The 20,632-nt window shown below is 40.3% G+C and overlaps 1 protein-coding gene across 1 annotated transcript in view; it reads right to left on the bottom strand.

The window, feature by feature from the left end:
• SEC13 (SEC13 homolog, nuclear pore and COPII coat complex component) overlaps positions 1 to 20,632 on the bottom strand; it is a 60,723-nt gene that overhangs the window by 19,449 nt on the left and 20,642 nt on the right. The window contains exons 6-8 of the mRNA XM_082638573.1: positions 11,715 to 11,848; positions 11,153 to 11,276; positions 9,791 to 9,937 (exon numbers count right to left, since the gene is read on the bottom strand). Of these exons, the coding sequence (XP_082494699.1) occupies positions 9,791 to 9,937; positions 11,153 to 11,276; positions 11,715 to 11,848 (405 nt within the window). The remainder of the gene's footprint in view (positions 1 to 9,790; positions 9,938 to 11,152; positions 11,277 to 11,714; positions 11,849 to 20,632) is intronic.

Genomic DNA, 20,632 nt, shown 5'->3' with positions numbered 1-20,632 from the left:
AATATATGTCATCATTATTTTTACATGGACTCTAACCATGACCAATGACATGAAAAATCATCGTTGTATTCAACTATAAGAACACCAATGACCAACATCCGAAAAACACACCCACTAATAAAAATCATCAATAATGCATTCATCGACCTTCCCACCCCATCAAACATCTCTTCATGATGAAATTTTGGCTCCTTACTTGGCCTCTGCTTAATTATACAAATTCTCACAGGCTTATTCCTAGCAATACACTACACACCAGACACAACAACAGCCTTCTCATCTGTCACACACATCTGCCGGGACGTCAACTATGGCTGAATTATCCGATATCTGCATGCAAATGGAGCTTCCATATTTTTTATCTGCCTTTACGCACACATCGGACGTGGCCTATACTATGGCTCTTATATTTTCCAAGAAACATGAAACATCGGAGTAATCCTGCTCTTCACAGTCATAGCCACTGCATTTGTAGGCTATGTCCTGCCCTGAGGACAAATATCATTCTGAGGCGCAACCGTCATTACTAACCTCCTATCCGCCATTCCCTATATCGGCACTACCCTAGTCGAATGAATTTGAGGTGGCTTTTCCGTAGATAAAGCCACATTAACACGCTTCTTCGCCTTTCACTTCATCCTCCCATTCATTATCCTAGCCCTAGCAATCGTCCACTTACTATTTCTCCATGAAACAGGATCCAACAACCCTACAGGAATCCCATCTGATATAGATAAAATCCCATTCCACCCTTATTATACAATCAAAGATATCCTAGGAGCCCTACTACTAATTCTAGCCTTACTTACTCTAACCCTATTCGCACCCGACCTGCTAGGAGACCCCGATAACTACACCCCAGCAAATCCACTTAGCACTCCAGCACACATCAAACCAGAATGATACTTCCTATTCGCATACGCAATCCTACGGTCAATTCCTAACAAACTAGGAGGTGTCCTAGCCTTACTACTCTCAATTCTCATTCTACTATTTATCCCTCTACTTCATACATCCAAACAACGAAGCATAATATTCCGACCTTTCAGCCAATTCCTCTTCTGACTACTAATCGCAGACTTCTTAACCCTAACATGACTTGGAGGCCAACCTGTAGAACACCCTTACATAATCATAGGCCAACTAGCATCTATCCTATACTTTCTCCTAATCCTAGTACTAATACCAATAGCTAGTTTCATCGAAAATAAACTACTAAAATGAAGAGTCTTTGTAGTATAACAAAATACCCCGGTTTTGTAAACCGAAAATGGAGAAAACCACACCTCCCTAAGACTTCAGGGAAGAAGCATCACGCTTCACCATCAACACCCAAAGCTGAAATTCTACATAAACTATTCCCTGAAAAAGCTTTATTGTAGAATCACCACAACCCTACAGTACTACGTCAGTATTGAAAAAAAAAATCCCACAGTACATTTACTGTATTAATTACACAGACACACCCGCCCACCCACCAGTATATAGCGTCTCTCCAGGAGTGTATGTATATATATACTATGTATAACTGTGCATTCATTTATTTTCACTACGGAGAGTTAAAGCTCGTAATTAATTTTTTTAATTTTACATAAGTACATAATTTGCATTTATCGTACATGTGCCCGTCCATTAGATCACGAGCTTAATCACCATGCCGCGTGAAACCAGCAACCCGCTTGGCAGGGATCCCTCTTCTCGCACCGGGCCCATCAATTGTGGGGGTAGCTAATATTGCCTTTTATAAGACATCTGGTTCTTACTTCAGGACCATTTTAACTTAAAATCGCCCACTCGTTCCTCTTAAATAAGACATCTCGATGGATTAATGACTAATCAGCCCATGCTCACACATAACTGAGATTTCATACATTTGGTATTTCTCTTTTTGGGGGGTCTGCACCGACTCAGCTATGGCCTCGGGGAGGCCCCGTCACTATCAAGCAAATTGTAGCTGGACCTGTGTGTATTTTTGATTGGACTAGCACAACCAACATGTGCAGTTAAATTAATGGTCACAGGACATAGTACTCCAATATTCCCCCGGAATATTACTCAGGCATAAAAAAGATTAATGCTATTTGCAGCAACATGGATGGACCTAGAGATCATCATATCAAGTGAAGTAAGTCAGAAAGAGAACAACAAACACCATATGATATTGCTTATATGTGGAATCTAAAATATGACATGAACTTATCTATGAAAGAGACTCCGAGACATGGAGAACAGACTTCTGGTTGCCAAGGTGGATGGGGGGGTGCAGGATGGATGGATTGGGAGTTTGGGACTAGCAGATGCAAACTATTATATATAGAATGGATAAACAACAAGGTCCTACTATATAGCACAGGGAACTATATTGAATATCCTGTAATAAAGCATAATGGAAAAGAATATGAAAAAGAATGTACATACACATAACTGAATCACTTTGCTGTACAGCAGAAATTAACACATTTTAAATCAACTATACTTCAGTTAAAAAAAAAATGACACTGCTGAGATTGGTTCAAGGTGGCAGAGTACAGGGACGTGCTCTCACTCCCAATAGCGAGAGCACTGGAGTCACGGCTGACTGCTGAACAGTCATCAACAAGAAGACACTGGAACTCACCAAAAAAGATACCCCCAGGCAAGGACAAAGGAGAAGCAACAATGAGATGGTAGGAGGGGCACAATCACAATACAATCAAATCCTGTAACTGCTGGGTGGTGACTCACAAACTGGAGAACACTTATACAACAGAACTCCACCCACTGGAGTGAAAGTTCTGAGCCCCACATCAGGCTTCCCAACCTGGGGATCTGGCAACAGGAGGAGAAATTCCTAGAGAATCAGACATTGAAGGCTAGTGGGATTTGATTGCAGGACTTTGACAGGACTCGGGGGAAACAGAGACTCCACCCTTGGAGGGCACACACAAAGCAGTGTGTGCATCAGTACACAGGGGAAGGAGCAGTGACCCCACAGGAGACTGAACCAGAACTACCTGCTAGTGTTGGAGGGTCTCCTGCAGAGGCAGGGGGTGCCTGGTGCTCACCGTGGGGACAAGGACACTGGCAGCAGAAGTTCTGGGAAGTACTCCTTGGTGTGAGCCTTCCCAGAGTCCGCCATTAGCCCCACCAAAGAGCTGGATAGGCTCCAGTGCTGGGTGGCTTCAGGCCAAACAACCAACAGGGAGGGAACCCAGCCCCACCCATCAGCAGAAAGGTGGATTAAAGTTTGACTGAGCTCTGCCCACCAGAGCAACACCCAGCTCTACCTACCACCAGTCCCTCCCATCAGAAAGTTTGCCCAAGCCTCTTAGATAGCCTCATCCACCAGAGGGCAGACAGCAGAAGCAAGAGGAACTACAATTCTGCAGCCTGTGGAAGGAAAACCACATTCACAGAAAGATAGACAAAATGAAAAGGCAAAGGACTTTGTACCAGATGAAGGAACAAGATAAAACCCAAGAAAAACAACTAAGTGAAGTGGAGACAGCCAACCTTCCAGAAAAAGAATTCAGAATAGTGATAGTGAAGATGATCCAGGACCTCGGAAAAAGAATGGAAGCAAAGCTCGAGAAGATCCAAGAAAATGTTTAACAAAGACCTAGAAGAATTAAAGAACAAACAGAGATGAACAATACAATAACTGAAATGGAAAATACACTAGAAGGAATCAGTAGCAGAATAACTGAGGCAGAAGAACGGATAAGTGACCTGGAAGACAGAATGGTGGAATTCACTGCTGCAAAACAGAATAAAGAAAAAAGAATGAAAAGAAATGAAGACAGCCTAAGAGACCTCTGGGACAACATTTAACGCCAACAACATTCGCACTATAGGGGTCCCAGAAGAAGAGAGAAAGGACCCGAGAAAATATTTGAAGAGACTGCAGTCAAAAACTTCCCTAACATGAGAAAGGAAATAGCCACCCAAGTCCAGGAAGCACAGAGAGTCCCAGGCAGTACAAACCCAAGGAGAAATACACGGAAACACATAGTAATCAAATTGGCAAAAATTAAAGACAAAGAAAAATTATTGAAAGCAGCAAGGGAAAAACGACAAATAACATGCAAGGGAACTCCCATAACGTTAACAGCTGATTTCTCGGCAGAAACTCTACAAGCCAGAAGGGAGTGGCATGACATATTTAAAGTGATGAAAGGGAAGAACCTTCAACCAAGATAACTCTACCCGGCAAGGATCTCATTCAGATTCGATGGAGAAATCAAAAGCTTTACAGATAAGCAAAAGCTAAGAGAATTTAGCACCACCAAAGCAGCTCTACCACAAATGCTAAAGGAACTTCTCTAAGTGGGAAACACAACAGAAGAAAAGGACCTAGAAAAACAAACCCACAAGGGCTTCCCTCGTGGCGCAGTGGCTGAGAGTCTGCCTGCCAATGCAGGGGACGCGGGTTCGAGCCCTGGTCTGGGAGGATACCACATGCAGCAGAGCAACTGGGTGTTAGCCACAACTACTGAGCCTGCGCGTCTGGAGCCTGTGCTCTGCAACAAGAGAGGCCGCAATAGTGAGAGGCCTGGGCACCACGATGAAGAGTGGCCCACACTTGCTGCAACTAGAGAAAGCCCTTGCACAGAAACGAAGACCCAGCACAGCCAAAAATAAAATAATAAATAAATAAATAAATAATAAAAATAAAGGAATTCCTTTAAAAAAACCCCACAACAATTAAGAAAATGGTAATAGGAAAATTCATATCGATAATTACCTTAAACGTGAATGGATTAAATGCTCCCACCAAAAGACACAGGCTCGCTGAATGGATACAAAAACATGACCCATATATATGCTATCTACAAGAGACCCACTTCAGACCTAGGGACATATACAGACTGAAAGTGAGGGGATGGAAAAAGATATTCCACGCAAATGGAAATCAAAAGAAAGCTGGAGCAGCAATACTCATATCAGATAAAATAGACTTTAAAATAAAGAAAGTTACAAGAGACAAGGAAGGACACTACATAATGATCAAGGGATAAATCCAAAAAGAAGATGTAACAATTATAAGTATATATGCACGCAACGTACGAGCACCTCAATACACAAGGCACTGCTAACAGCTATAGAAGAGGAAATCGACAGTAACACAATCATAGTGGGGGACTTTACCACCTGACTTAAGCCAATGGACAGATCATCCAGACAGCAAATTAATATGGAAACACAAGCTTTAAATGACACAACAGACCAGACAGATTTCATTGATATTTATAGGACATTCCATCCAAAAACAGCAGATTACACTTTCTTCTCAAGTGCACATGGAACATTTTCCAGATCACATCTTGGGTCACAAATCAAGCCTCAGTAAATTTAAGAAAATTAAAATCACATCAAGCATCTTTTCTGACCACAATGCTATGAGATTAGAAATCAATTACAGGGAAAAAAACGTAAAAAACACAAACACATGGCTAAACAGTACGTTACTAAAGAACCATGAGATCACTGAAGAAATCAAAGAGGAAGTCAAAAAATACCTAGAGACAAATGACAATGAAAACACAACAATCCACAACCTATGATATGCAGCAAAGGCAGTTCTCAGAGGGAAGTTTATAGCAATACAAGCCTACCTCAAGAAACAAGAAAAATCTCAAATGAACAATCTAACCTTACACCTAAAGGAACTAGAGAAAGGGGAACCAAAAAAAAAAACCCAAAGTTAGCAGAAGGAAAGAAATCATAAAGATCAGAGCAGAAATAAATGAAATAGAAACAAAGAAAACAATAGCAAAGATCAATAAAACTAAAAGCTGGTTCTTTGAGAAGATAAACAAAATTGATAAACCATTAGCCAGACTCATCAAGAAAAAGAGGGAGAGGACTCAATAAAATTAGAAATGAAAAAGGAGGGCTTCCCTGGTGGCGCAGTGGTTGAGAGTCCGCCTGCCGATGCAGGGGACGCGGGTTCGTTCCCCGGTCTGGGAGGATCCCGCGTGCCGCGGGGCGGCTGTGTCCGTGAGCCATGGCCGCTGAGGCTGCGCTCCGCAACGGGAGAGGCCACAACAGTGAGAGGCCCGCGTACCACAAAAAAACAAACAAACAAGAAACAATACTCTCTGGGGATCTCCCTCCTCCCATTCCCGCAAACATCCCCATACGAGTCATCTTTAAGATAGAATGAAGTTAGTACCCTCTTCTGGCCGCTGAGCCTGCGCGTCCGGAGCCTGTGCTCCGCAACTGGAGAGGCCGCAACAGTGAGAGGCCCGCGTACCGCAAAAAAAAAAAAAAAAAAAAAAAAAAAAGAAATGAAAAAGGAGATGTTACAACAGACACCACAGAAATACAAAGCATCCTAAGAGACTACTATAAGCAACTCTATGCCAATAAAATGGACAACCTGGAAGAAGTGGACAAATTCTTAGAAAGGTATAACCTTCCAAGAATGAACCAGGAAGAAACAGAAAAGATGAACAGACCAATCAGAAGTAATGAAATTGAAACTATGATTAAAAATCTTCCAACAAACAAAAGTCCAGGACCAGATGGCTTCACAGGTGAATTCTATCAAACATTCAGAGAAGAGCTAACACCCATCCTTCTCAAACTCTTCCAAAAAATTGCAGAGGAAAGAACACGCCCAAACTCATTCTATGAGGCCACCATCACCCTGATTCCAAAACTAGACAAAGATACTACAAAGAAAGAAAATTACAGACCAATATCACTGATGAATATAAATGCAAAAATCCTCAACAAAATACTAGCAAACAATATCCAAAAACACATTAAAAGGATCATACACCATGATCAAGTGGGATTTATCCCAGGGATGCAAGGATTTTTCAATATACGCAAATCAATCAATGTGATACACCATATTAACAAACTGAAGAAGTAAAACCATATGATCATCTCCATAGATGCAGAAAAAGCTTTTGACAAAATTCAACACTCATTTATAATAAAAACTCTCCAGTAAGTGGGCACAGAGGTACCTACCTCAACATAATAAAGCCCACCTACGACAAACCCACAGCAAACATCATTCTCAATGGTGAAAAACTGAAAGCATTTCCTCTAAGATCAGGAACAAGACAAGGATGTCCACTCTCACCACTATTATTCAACATAGTTTTGGAAGTCCTAGACACAGCAATCAGAGAAGAAAAAGAAATAAAAGGAATTCAAATTGGAAAAGAAGTAAAACTGTCACTGTTTGCAGATGACATGATACTATACATAGAGAATCTTAAAGATGCCACCAGAAAACTACTAGAGCTAATCAATGAATTTGGTAAAGTTGCAGGATACAAAATTAATGCACAGAAATCTCTTGCATTCCTAGACACTAATGATGAAAAATCTGAAAGAGAAATTAAGGAAACACTCCCATTTACCACTGCCAGAAAAAGAATAAAATACCAAGGAATAAACCTACCTAGGGAGACAAAAGAACTGTACTCAGAAAACTATAAGACACTGATGAAAGAAATTAAAGATGATACAAACAGATGGAGAGATATACCATGTTCTTAGATTGGAAGAATCAATATTGTGAAAATGACTATACTACCCAAAGCAATCTACAAGTTCAAGGCAATCCCTATCAAATTATCAATGGCATTTTTTACAGAACTAGAACAAAAAATCTTAAAACTTGTATGGAGACACAAAAGACCCTGAAATAGCCAAAGCAGTCTTGAGGGAAAAAAACGGAGCTGGAGGAATCAGGCTTCCTGACTTCAGACTATACTACAAAGCTACAGTAATCAAGGCAATATGGTACTGGCACAAGAACAGAAATACAGATCAATGGAACAGGATAGAAAGCCCAGAGATAAACCCACGCACCTATGGTCAACTCATCTATGACAAAGGAGGCAAGGATATACAATGGAGAAAAGACAGTCTCTTCAATAAGTGCTGCTGGGAAAACTGGACAGCTACATGTAAAAGAAGGAAATTAGAACACTCCCTAACACCGTATACAAAAATAAACTCAAAATGGATTACAGACCTAAATGTAAGACTGGACACTATAAAACTCTTAGAGGAAAACATAGGAAGAACACTCTGACAAAAATCACAGCAAGATCTTTTTTGATCCACCTCCTAGAGTAATGGAAATAAAAACAAAAATAAACAAATGGGACCTAATGAAACTTAAAAGCTTTTGCACAGTAAAGGAAACTACAAACAAGATGAAAGCCCTCAGAATGGGAGAGAATATTTGCAAAGGAATTCATGGACAGAGGATTAATCTCCAAAATATATAAACAGCTCATGCAGCTCAATATTAACAAAACAAACAACCCAATCAAAAAATGGGCAGAGGACCTAAATAGACATTTCTCCATAGAAGACATAGGGATGGCTAAGAAGCACATGAAAAGCTGCTTAACACCACTAATTATTAGAGAAATGCAAATCAAAACTACGATGAGGTATCACCTCACACCAGTGAGAATGGGCATCATCAGAAAATCTACAAGCAACAAAGGCTGGAGAGGGTGTGGAGAAAAGCGAACCCTCTTGCACTGTTGGTGGGAATGTAAACTGATACAGCCACTATGGAGAACAGTATGGAGGTTCCTTAAGAAACCAAAAATAGAATTACCATATGACCCAGCAATCCCACTACTGGGCATATACCCAGAGGAAACCATAATTCAAAAAGACACATGCACCCCAATGTTCATTTCAGCACTATTTACAATAGCCAGGTCATGGAAGCAACCTAAATGCCCATCGAGAGATGAATGGATAAAGAAGATGTGGTGCATATATACAATGGAATATTACTCAGCCATAAAAAGGAACAAAATGGGGTCATTTGTAGAGACAGGGATGGATCCAGAGACTGTCATACAGAGTGAAGTAAGTCAGAAAGAGAAAAATAAATATCGTATATTAACGCATATATCTGGAACCTAGAAAAATGGTACAGATGAACCAGTTTGCAAGGCAGAAATTGAAACACAGATGTAGAGAACAAACGTATGGACACCAAGGGGGGAAAGTGGAGGGTGGTGGTGGTGGTGGTGTGATGAACTGGGAGATTGGGATTGACATGTATACACTAATATGTATAAAATGCATAACTAATGAGAACCTGCCATATAAAAAAATAAAGTACAAAAATTCAAAAAAAAAAAAAAAGACACTGTGCTAAGTGAAGCAAGCCAGTCACAAAAAAACAAATTCCTTATAATTCTACTTACAGGAAGTCCTTACAGTAGTCCATTCATAGAGACAGAGAACAAAATGGGGGTTGCTAGGGGCTGGGGGAGGGGGAATGGGGAGGTGCTTTTTGAAGAGCACAGAATTTCAGTTTGGGATGAAGAGTTCTGGGTTGATGACAGTGATGACTGCAGAATAACGTGGATGTATCAATACTTAACACTATAGAACTGTACACTTAAAGAAGTTAAGATGGTAAACTTTGTTATATGTATTTTACATATAACTAAACGTTACCATGAAGATGAGGTTGTCAAATGGTCAGGGTGATGGACTGCCAGGGTGGTGGCTTTGGATTTACCTTGGGTCTGATTATTGGCTATGCCACTGAACAGCTTCATGACCCCTATGCAAGTCAAATCTCTGTCACCCTCTCTATCTGTATAAGGGGGATATACAACCCCTCGGGTTTGGGTGGGGGGTCGTAAGAATTAATGATGTAAATAAGAGACATGCTCAAAACAGTCTTCATTCAGGTTCCTCCCAACCCTGGCATTAGATGGAAGATTCAACTGTGCCCTCTACTGGACAAACTAAAGACAAACAGGGCCCTGTGTGCCATGCCATGGAAATAGGGTGTATGTACCTTATTATCTCCGCCTGAGACAGCTAGGATGTTGGCTGTGATGGACCAGCTCACGTGCCATACAACATCATTGAACTTGTGCAGCAGTTTGGGGGACCACGCATTGCCCGAGGCATCATCACAGGTCCAAATGAACACTCGACCATCCTGGGAAAAGACAGGCTAGAGTCAGGAGACGAGGGCAGCAATCCTGCCCTGGTGATATCCTCTCAATCTGGAGCTACATTGGACTTTCGCAGGAATAGGGTGGGGGATTCAGGGCAAAGCACAGCCAAGGACCTCCTCAGTGTTCACAGCTTTGAGGACTAATTTCCAGCCCAGCACCCTTGCTTTTATCCCTTTACCCCAGGAACACACTTCAAATTGGTCAGGAGTCTCCCAGGTTCCTTTCCTCATACTGGTTTCATTGTCTGCACTGCTAATTCTCAAATTTTCTCTGGGGCTTTCCTGACATCTGCCAAGTAACTTCGTTGTTTTGGCTCCCTCTGGCTCTGTACTTTCTCAACTGAATGGGTATAGCTGTCTAAAAGCCAAGCTCAGATAATGAGATGGGACCAAGAAACAAAACAACACACACACACAAAACAAACTAAAACAGAACAAACAGACTTAACTTTTACATCATTTAAGCCTGTTCTACTTGGACCTCTCAAATTTAGGACCAAGTAGAAAAGGCTCAAATGACGTAAAAGGCCAGGCTTAACTCTCATCTTGGGTGTTAGCATATAATTAAAAGCTTATCCTTGGTCTTACTTTTGTTATCTGTCTGGGAATAGTGAGTAGGTCGACGAGCCCAAGGTCTTACAATTTCCCGTTGCTCCTGGTCCTTGCTTGGGAACACTCTCAGAATGATGCCTGGGTACCTCCATTCCCTATCCACAAAAGGGTCAGGAGGGGAAACTAGTCGTGAATTTGGTGTTGCTCTTGGCTCAGTGGAAGAAAGCCACTGTGGCTTCTGACCAAGGCTTCACTGCGTGATGACCGGGCTCCAGGTGCTCGCTTATTTTTTTTTTTTTAATTTTTTTTGCGGTACGCGGGCCTCTCACTGTTGTGGCCTCTCCCATTGCGGAGCACAGGCTCCGGACATGCAGGCTCAGCGGCCATGGCTCACGGACCCAGCTGCTCCACGGCATGTGGGATCTTCCCAGACCGGGGCACGAACCCATGTCCCCTGCATCGGCAGGCGGACTCTCAACCACTGCGCCACCAGGGAAGCCCCCCAGGTGCTCCCTTATTTACAATGGTCTACAGTTGCCTGTCTCCTGCCCTTCCCCTTCAAGGATTTCCCTAGGGGAACTGTAAGGGCTGATGGGACTTCCTGAGATTAACTAACACAGGATGCTTGCACAGGTCTGAGCTGACCTGGGAGCAGCTGGCGATGGTGCTGGTGGGCAGGCCGATGGAGGGGGCCCAGGCCACATCTCGAACCCAGTCACTGTGCGCTTCCAACTTCTGCTCCTCCTTCCACTGGCCGTCCTCTTCCTCCCTAACAGGGGAGATGGTGGGGAGAACTCAGCAGGCAGCAGCCCAGGTGCCATTCCCACACCTCCATTCCTGCCCCACCCCACAGGCTCCACAGGGGTGGAGAAGCTATTCCACCGTTCTGATAACATTTGCTGAACCTACAGAATTTTATTCAGTTCACCAGCTATAAAGAAGCCCTCCAGGAAATGCTCTGTTCCTCCACAGCCAACAAGTCGGCTCTAGCGGTTGTGAGTTAGGAAGAGTCAAAGCTCCTGAGTAAAGGGCAAGTTTTTTTTTTTTTTTTTTTTTTAAAAAGGATGTCCTCTGAGAGATTGAAGACAGTATTCTATGGGCAGAAGGGAAAAAGACAGTTGATCCCGTTTCTGGTGAACTGAGGCTGAGTCGTGGTAGGGTAGAAGGTGAGAAGTGTCCCCTTGAGAAGTTTACCAGCTCCACTTACTTCCACAGTTTGATGAGGTTGTCACAGCCGCCTGATGCAAACTTCTTGATGTAGTTGGGCTTCTGCCCAGATGGTTGGTCTATGAGGCTTCCAGGTATGACAGCAGGGGCCCAGCTGACGGCATTGCAGCCAATCTGTAAGGAGGGGGAAGGGGGACTTGTGGTGACTCTGCCCCTTTGCCTGGCAAAAGGATATACTGCTTCTGCAGACCCAACGCTGATGTTTATGCCCTCTGCAATTCTCAGGACTGGATTATGCAGGGCAGCTGTTTTAATGAACTAAGGATTAGCCACCCAGAACTCCTCTTCAAGGATTCCTAACAGTGCATGTATTTTTCAGCACATGTATTTAAAGAAGGAATTAGGGAATCTCAGGAATCTAAGAAAAGAACATTTTCCAAACATATGAAGGGAGGGCACAGATTCAGAAAACCACACAAAGTAAATATATGGATTAATGAATTACTCTAAAGCACTCTTGTAATCACTCCCAGGTCAAGAAATAAAACTACCATTTACCCAAGAAGCCCTATCATTTATGTCCTACCTGAATCATAGCCCCTCTGTTCTCCTGTAAGTAACCATTATTTTGATTTCTAATGTCTATTTTTTAGCTTTGTCATCCAAATGTGCATCCCTAGGTGCTAGTTTAGTTTTGCCATTTAAAATTTTGTTTAAATTGCAATATTCTCTTTTTTACTGAAATACAGTTGATTTGCAATACCATGTTAGTTTCAGGTGTATAGCAAATTAATTGAGTTATACATATACATTCTTTTTCAGATTCTTGTCCATTATAGGTTATTACAAGACATTGAATAGAGTTCCCTGTGCTATACAGTAAATCCTTGTTGGTTATCTGTTTTATATACAGTAGTATGTATCTGTTAATCCAAAACTCCTAATTTATCCTCCTTCCTTTCCCCTTTCGTAACCACAAGTTGGTTTTCTTTTTTTTTTTTTGGCCACACCATGCGGCATGCGGGATCTTAGTTCCCTAACCAGGATCGAACCTGTGCCCCCTGTATTGGGAGCATGGAGTCTTAACCACTGGACCACCAGGGAAGTCCCATAAATTTGTTTTCTATGTCTGTGAGTCTATTTCTGTCTTGTATCATTTTTTAAAGGTTCCACATATAAGAGATATCATATGGTATTTGTCTTTCTCTGACTTAACTTCATTTGTATGATAATCTCTAGGTCCATCCATGTTGCCACAAATGGCATTATTTCATTCTTTTTATGGCTGAGTAATATGCCATTGTAAACATGTACACCACATCTTCTTTATCCATTCGTCTGTCGATGGACACTTAGGTTGTTTCCATGTCCTGGCTATTGTAAACAGTGCTGCTATGAACACTGTGGTGCATGTATCTTCTGGAATTAGAGTTTTTGTATTGTCTGGATATATGCCCAGGAGTGGGATTGCTGGGTCATATGGTAGCTCTGTTTTTAGTTTTTTAAGGAATCTCCATATTGCTCTCCATAGTGGCTGCATCGATCTACGTTCCCACCAGCAGTGCAGGAGGGTTCCCTTTTCTCCACACCCTCTCCAGCATTTATTATTTGTAGACTTTTTGATGATGGTTATTCTGACCGGTGTGAGTAAACATTTTTTTTGATGTTTCTTGCATCTTCTAATTGACAGATTCCCCATCTGATCTCACTGGATCAGACTCAGGTTTCTTCCCTTTGCCAAGACTACAGGTGGTGGTGGTGTGTTCCTTCGTCAGGAGGCACATGATGTCAGGCTGTCTCTCTTTTTACGTTATTACCACCTGTCAATAATTTACGCGTCTCTCAATTCACTGGGCATTACAAAATGGTGATACTGTCATTCTATTCATTTATTTGTCATTTATTACATGGAATACTCTAGACAGGGGCAATTTCACTCATTAATATTTGCTTCCCGAGGGGTACAGATCAGATAAGAAAGGCAAGATAAATGCTTGATTCTTTCTGAACTAGTTCTGTCATTCTCCAAAGATGACTGATTCTCTTTTAAATATCAGGATGAACTCATGGATTGAAGCATATTTGACAGGTTTCAGTTCACTGCCATTATTCTAATTTTTTACACTCAAACTGCCCATCTTTGGCAGTGTGAGCCTGTTCACGTTAGCTCCTTTGACATAACCCTAGTATGTCAAAGAGTATGTCACTGATCATTTCTACCTGGTATGACAAGATGTTTGTACTTTTCCTGCCTGAGACCTGGGATCAGCCATTTCTTCAAGAGCTCTGGTTTCTTTTAGTGAGAAATTGTATTTCAAGTGTATTTCTGGTGCTAGGGATGCTCACTGGTACATATTTTATTTCATTTAACACACAGCAGAATAGTCTCAGAATAATATTGTCAATATGATTACTAATAACATTTAAAAAAGTATTTGCAATGCCCTCCCCATTCCCCCACCCCGTTTTTTTGGGGGGGTTTCATGTGAATGGTACCAGCTGCTTGTGCTGCACACCGTTTTTTTTAACAGTTATACTCTATCTATCTTAGCCGAGCACACGATCAGGACCTTGTTTAGTCTTAGTTCTTTAAAATTAACTGTATATTTAAATGGATGTCTTTCTAGTCATTTTTGTTGTCTAAAACTTATTCTTTAGTAGATACCTCAGGCAGGGCTCATGGAAACAACAGTCCTTGAGTTCTTGCATACTGGAAACAGTGCATTCTTTACACTCCAATTTTTTTTTTTTTTTTTTTTTTTTTTGTGGTACACGGGCCTCTCACTGCTGTGGTCCCTCCTGTTGTGGAGCACAGGCTCCAGACGCGCAGGCTCAGCGGCCATGGCTCACGGGCCCAGCCACTCCACGACATGTGGGATCCTCCCGGACCAGGACACGAATCCACGTCCCCTGCATCGGCAGGCGGACTTTCAACCACTGCGCCACCAGGGAAGCCCCCTACACTCCCAATTTTAAAGAAAGATCTAATTGACATTAACAGAACATAAAGTGCACAAGTTGATGAACTTTGACATCAGTATACTCTGTAAAACCATCACTACAATCAAGATAACAAATGAATCTCAAAGTGATGAAAGAAAAAAAAATTCCAAAGAAAAAAAAATTCCAACCAAGAATACTCTACCTGGCAAAGTTACTGTTCAGTATTAAAGGAAAGATAGTTTTCCAGACAAGCAAAAGCTAAAGGAGTTCACCACCACTAAAATGGCCTTACAAGAAATGTTAAAGGGACTTCTTTAAGCTGAAAAGAAAGGGTGCTAATTAGTAACAAGAAAACATATGAAAGTATAAATCTTCCATACGTTTTATACTCATAAGGTAAATATGTATTAAAGGCAGTGGATTAATTGCTTATGAAGCTATTATGAAGGTTAAAAAAATAAAAACTGTAACTACAGTAATTAAAGATACACAAGATAAAAAGATGTAAAATGTGACATCAAAACATAAAAGGTGGGTGGGGAGTGTAAAAATGTAGAGCTTTAGGGACTTCCCTAGTGGTCCAGTGGGTAAGACTCTGCACTCCCAATGCAGGGGGCCTGGGTTTGTTCCCTGGTTAGGGAACTAGATCCTACATGCATGCCACAACTAAGAAGTCTGCATGCTGCAACTAAGAGTCTGCATGCTACAACTAAGAAGTCTGCATGCTGCAGTGAAGACCTGGCATGGTGAAAATAAATAAATAGGTAAATAAAAAAAAAAATATATATATATATATTTAAAATGTAGAGCTTTAGAATGGGTTCAAACTTAAGTTGTAATCAACTTAAAATAGACTATTAATATGGGTTGTTATATATGTAAACTTCATTGTAAGGACAAAGCAAAAACCTATAGTAGATACACAAAAGATAATGAGAAAGGAATCTAAGCTTACCATTAAAGGTCATCAAACCACAAAGGAAGAGAGCAAAAGAACTATAAAAAGCCAGAAAAAACCAAAATGGCAATAAGTACATACCTATCAATAATTACTTTAAATGTAAATGGACTAAATTCTCCAATCAAAAGACACCATAGAGTGGCTGACTGAATTATAAAAACAAGAACCATCTGTATGCTGCCTATAAGAAACTAACTTCAGATTTAAGGACACTCACAGACTGAAAAAAGAAGGGATAGAAAAAGATATTCCATGCAAATGGAAACCAAAAAAGCTGGGGTAGCTATACTTGTATCAGACAAAATAGACTTTAATACAGGGACTGTAATAAGAGACAAAGAAGGGCATTAGATAATGATAAAGGAGTCAATTCAACAAGAGGATGTAACATTTGTAAACATTTATGCAATCAACACAGGAAAACCAAAATATATAAAGCAAATACTAACAGACTTAAAAGGAGATATAGGCAGCAATATAATAATAGTAGGGTTATGTCAATGGATAGATCATCCAGACAGAAAATGGCCTTAAAGGACACATTAGACCAGATGGACTTTACAGATATATAGAGAACGTTCCAACCAAAAGTAGCAGAATACAGGCATACCTCACTTTATTGTGTCTTGTTTCACTGTGCTTGATAGATACTGAGTTCTTCACAAACTGAAGGTTGTGGCAACCCTATGTCAAGCAAGTCAATTGGTGTCATTTTTCCAACAGCATTTACTCACTTCCTGTCTGTGTGTCACATTTTGGTAATTCTTGCAATATTTGAAACTTATTATTACATTTGTTTTGGTGACCTGTGATGAGTGATCTTTGATGTTACTGATGCAAAAAGATTATGACTTGTTAAAGGCTCAGATGATGGTTAGCTTTTTCACCTATAAAGCATTTTTAAATTAAAGTATGTACATTGTTTTAGACATAATGCTATTATTGTACACTCAGTAGACTAGGAGAGTTTAAACATAACTTTTATGTGCATTGGGAAATCAGGAAAGTCATGTGACTCCCTTTATTGTGATATTCGCTTTATTGTGGTGGTCTGGAACCAAACCTGCACTATCTCCATGGTATGCCTGTATATTTTCTTCTCAAGTACACATGGAACATTATCCAGGATAGATCATATGTTAGGCCAAAAAAAGTCTTAATAAATTTAAGAAGACTGAAATCCTATCAAGCATCTTTTCTGACCAAAATGATATGAAACTAGAAATCAATTACAAGAAGAAAACTGGAAAATCCACAAATATGTGTAGAATAAACAACATGCTACTGAACGACCAATGGGTTAACAAAGAAATCAAAAGAGTAATAAAAAAAAATACTTTCAGACAACTGAAAATGGAAATACAACACACCAAGATTTATGGGATGCAGTAAAAGTAGTTCTAAGAGGGAAGTTCACAGCGATAAATACCCACCTGAAGAAACAAACAAACAAGATCTCAAAAACACCCTAACTTTATACCTCAAGGAACCAGAAAAAGAACAGATGAAGCCCAAAGTCAGTGGAAGGAAGGAAACAACAAAAATCAGAGCAGAAATAAATGAAATACAGACTGATACCACAAAAATACAAAGGATCATCAGAGTCCACTATGAACAATAATATGCAAATAAATGACAACCTAGAAGTAATGGATAAATTCCTAGAAACACAGAACATTCCAAGACTGAATCATGAAGAAACAGAAAATCTCAAAGGGCCAATAACTATGAACAAAGATGATAAAATCCTCAACAAAATACCAGCAAACCAAATTCAACAATACATTAAAAGGATCATACACCATGATCAAGTGAGATGTATTCCAGGGATGCAAGGTTGGTTTACCACCCACAAATCAATCCAGGTGATACACAACATTAACAAAATGAAGGATAAAAATCATATAATTATCTCAATAGATGCAGAAAAAGCATTTGATTAAAGTCAGCATCCATTTATGATAAAACTCTCAACGAAGTGGGTACAGAAGGTATGTACCTCGACATAATAGAGGCCATATATGACAAGCCCATAGCTAACATCATACTCAATAGTGAAAAGCTGAAAGTTTTTCCTCTAAGATCAGGAACAGGACAGAGATGTCCATGCTTGCCACTTTTACTCATTAAAGTATTGGAAGTCCCAACCAGAGCAATCAAGCAAGAAAAAGAAATAAAAGCCATCCAAATTGGAAAGGAAAATGTATAACTGTCAGTATTTGGAGATGACATGATATTATATATAGAACATCCTCAACACTCCACCAAAAAACTGTTAGAAATAATAAACGAATTTAATAAATCTGCAGGAAAAAAAATCAATGTACAAAAATCTCTTGCATTTCTATACACTAACAATGAACTATCAGAAAAGAAATTATGAAAACAATCCATTTACAATTGCACCAAAAAGAATAAAATACCGGGCTTCCCTGGTGGCACAGTGGTTGAAAGTCCACCTGCCGATGCAGGGGACATGGGTTCATGCCCCGGTCCAGGAAGATCCCACATGCTGCAGAGCGGCTAGGCCCATGAGCCATGGCCGCTGAGCCTGCACGTCTGGAGCCTGTGCTCCGCAATGGGAGAGGTCACAACAGTGAGAGGCCTGCGTACCGCCAGAAAAAAAAGAAAAAAAAAGAAAAAAGAATAAAATACCTAGGAATAAATTTAACCAATGAGGACAATGATGAAAGAAATTAAAGACAACACAAATGAAAGATATTCATGCAGATGGATTGGAAGAAATAATATTGCTAAAGTGTCCATACTACCCAAAGCAATCTACAGATTCCATGCAATTTCTATCAAAATTCCAATGCTATTTTTCACAGTACAATCCTAAAATTTAAATTGTTTGTTTAGAACAAACAATCCTAAAATTTGTATGGAATCACAAAAGACCCCTTTATTAAAAAGATACAGTGATCAAACAGTATGGTATTGGCATTAAAAACAGACACATACTCTTTACAACACTGTTACTGGCTATCTACAATTTACTTGTCTACCTGATATTTTCTACCATCACTAAAGTGTAAAACAAAAACAAAAAACAAACAAAAAACCAACCAGACACATAGATCAATGGAACAGAACAGAGAACCCAGAAATAAACCCATGCATATGTGGCCAATTAATTTATGATAAAGGAGCCAAGAATATACAATGGGGAAAGGACAGTCTCTTCAACAGACAGTGTCGGGAAAACTTGACAGCCACATACAAAAGAACGAAACGGGACCACTATCTTACGCTGTACATAAAAATGAACTCAAAATGGATTAAAGAATGTGAGACCTGAAGCCATAAAACTCCTAGAGGCAAACATAGGTGCTAAGCTCCTTGACATTGATCTTGGTGATGATTTTCTGGGTCTGACTCCAAAAGCAAAGGCAACATAAGCAAAAATAAGGGGAACTAGATCAAACAAAAAGCTTCTGTATAGCAAAAGAAATCATCAACAAAGTGAAAAGGCAACCTACGGAATGGGAAAGAATATTTGTAAACCATGTATCTAATAAGGGGTCAATATCAAAAATATAAAAGAATTCATACAACTCAGTAATAAAACCAAATAATTCAACTTAAAAATGGCAGAGGATCTGAATATATGGTTTTCCCAAGAAGATACACAGATGGGTCAACAAGTACATGAAAAGATGTTCAACATCACTAATCATCAGGGAAATGCAAATCAAAACCACAATGAGATATCACCTCACATCTGTCAAGAATAGCTATTATCAAACAGACAAGAAACAGCAAGTGTGGAGAAAAGGGAACCTCTTTGTGCACAGTTGGTGAGAATGTAAATTGGTGCAGCCACTATGGAAAACAGTATGGAGGATCCTCAAAAAATGAAAAAGAGAACTATCTTATGACCCACCAATTCCACTTCTGGCTATTTATACCAAAAAACAAAGAAAAACCCAACAAAACCCCCTTAATTCAAAATATATCTGCACACCACCCCCCATGCACACTGCAGCATTATTTATAATAGCCAAGATATGCAAACAAGCTAAGTGTCCATCAATGGATGAATGGTTACATAGGTGGGGTGTGTACACACACACACAGGAATATTATTCAGCCATAAAAAAAGAATGAAATCTTACCAACTGCAACAACATGGATCGTCCTTGAGGGCATAATGCTAAGTGAAATAAGCCAGAAAGAAAAAGACAAAAACTGTATGATCTCACTTACCTGTGAAATTAATAAAAACCCCCAAGCTCATGGATACAAAGAACAGATTGGTGGTTTCCAGAAGTGGGGATGAGGGATGGGCAAAATGGGTGAAAGAGGTCAAAAGGTATAACCTTTCAGTTATAACAGCCTATAGGCTCCAGTGCTGGGACGGCTCAGGCTAAACAACTAACAGGGCAGGAACACAGCCCCACCCATCAGCATACAGGCTGCCTAAAGTCTTCCTGAGCCCACAGCCGGCCCTGCCCACCAGAAGTACAAGACCCAGCTCTGTCCACCAGTCCCTCCCATCAAGAAGCCTGCAGAAGCCTCTCAGACCAGCCTCATCCACCAGAAGCAAGAAGAACTACAACCCTGCAGCCTGCAGAACAGAAAATGCAATCACAGAAAGTTAGACAAAATGAGACGGCAGAGGAATATGTCCCAGACAAAGGAACAAAATAAAACCCCAGAACAACAACTAAGTGAACTGGAGATAGGCAATATACCCAAAAAAGAATTCAGAGTAATGACAGTAAAGATGATCCAAGATCTTGGAAAAAGAATGGAGGCACAGGCTGAGAAGATACAAGAAATGTTTACTAAAGGGCTAGAAGATCTAAAGAACAAAGAGAGATGAAAAATACAATAACTGAAATGAAAAATAAACTAGAAGGAATCAATAGCAGAATAAGTGAGGCAGAAGAACGGTTAAGTGAGCTGGAAGACGGAATGGTGGAATTCACTGCCACGGAACAGAATAAAGAAAAAAGAATGAAGAGAAATGAAGACAGTCTAAGAGACCTCTGTCACAACATTAAATGCACCAACATTCACATTATACGGGTCCCAGAAGGAGAAGAGAG

This window comes from Mesoplodon mirus (genome assembly GCF_964341445.2).
Source record: "Mesoplodon mirus genome assembly, chromosome: 12".
Lineage (NCBI taxonomy): Eukaryota > Metazoa > Chordata > Mammalia > Artiodactyla > Ziphiidae > Mesoplodon > Mesoplodon mirus.
The sequence above is the reverse complement of the archived record's forward strand: the minus strand, read 5'-3'. Positions and strand labels throughout refer to the sequence as shown.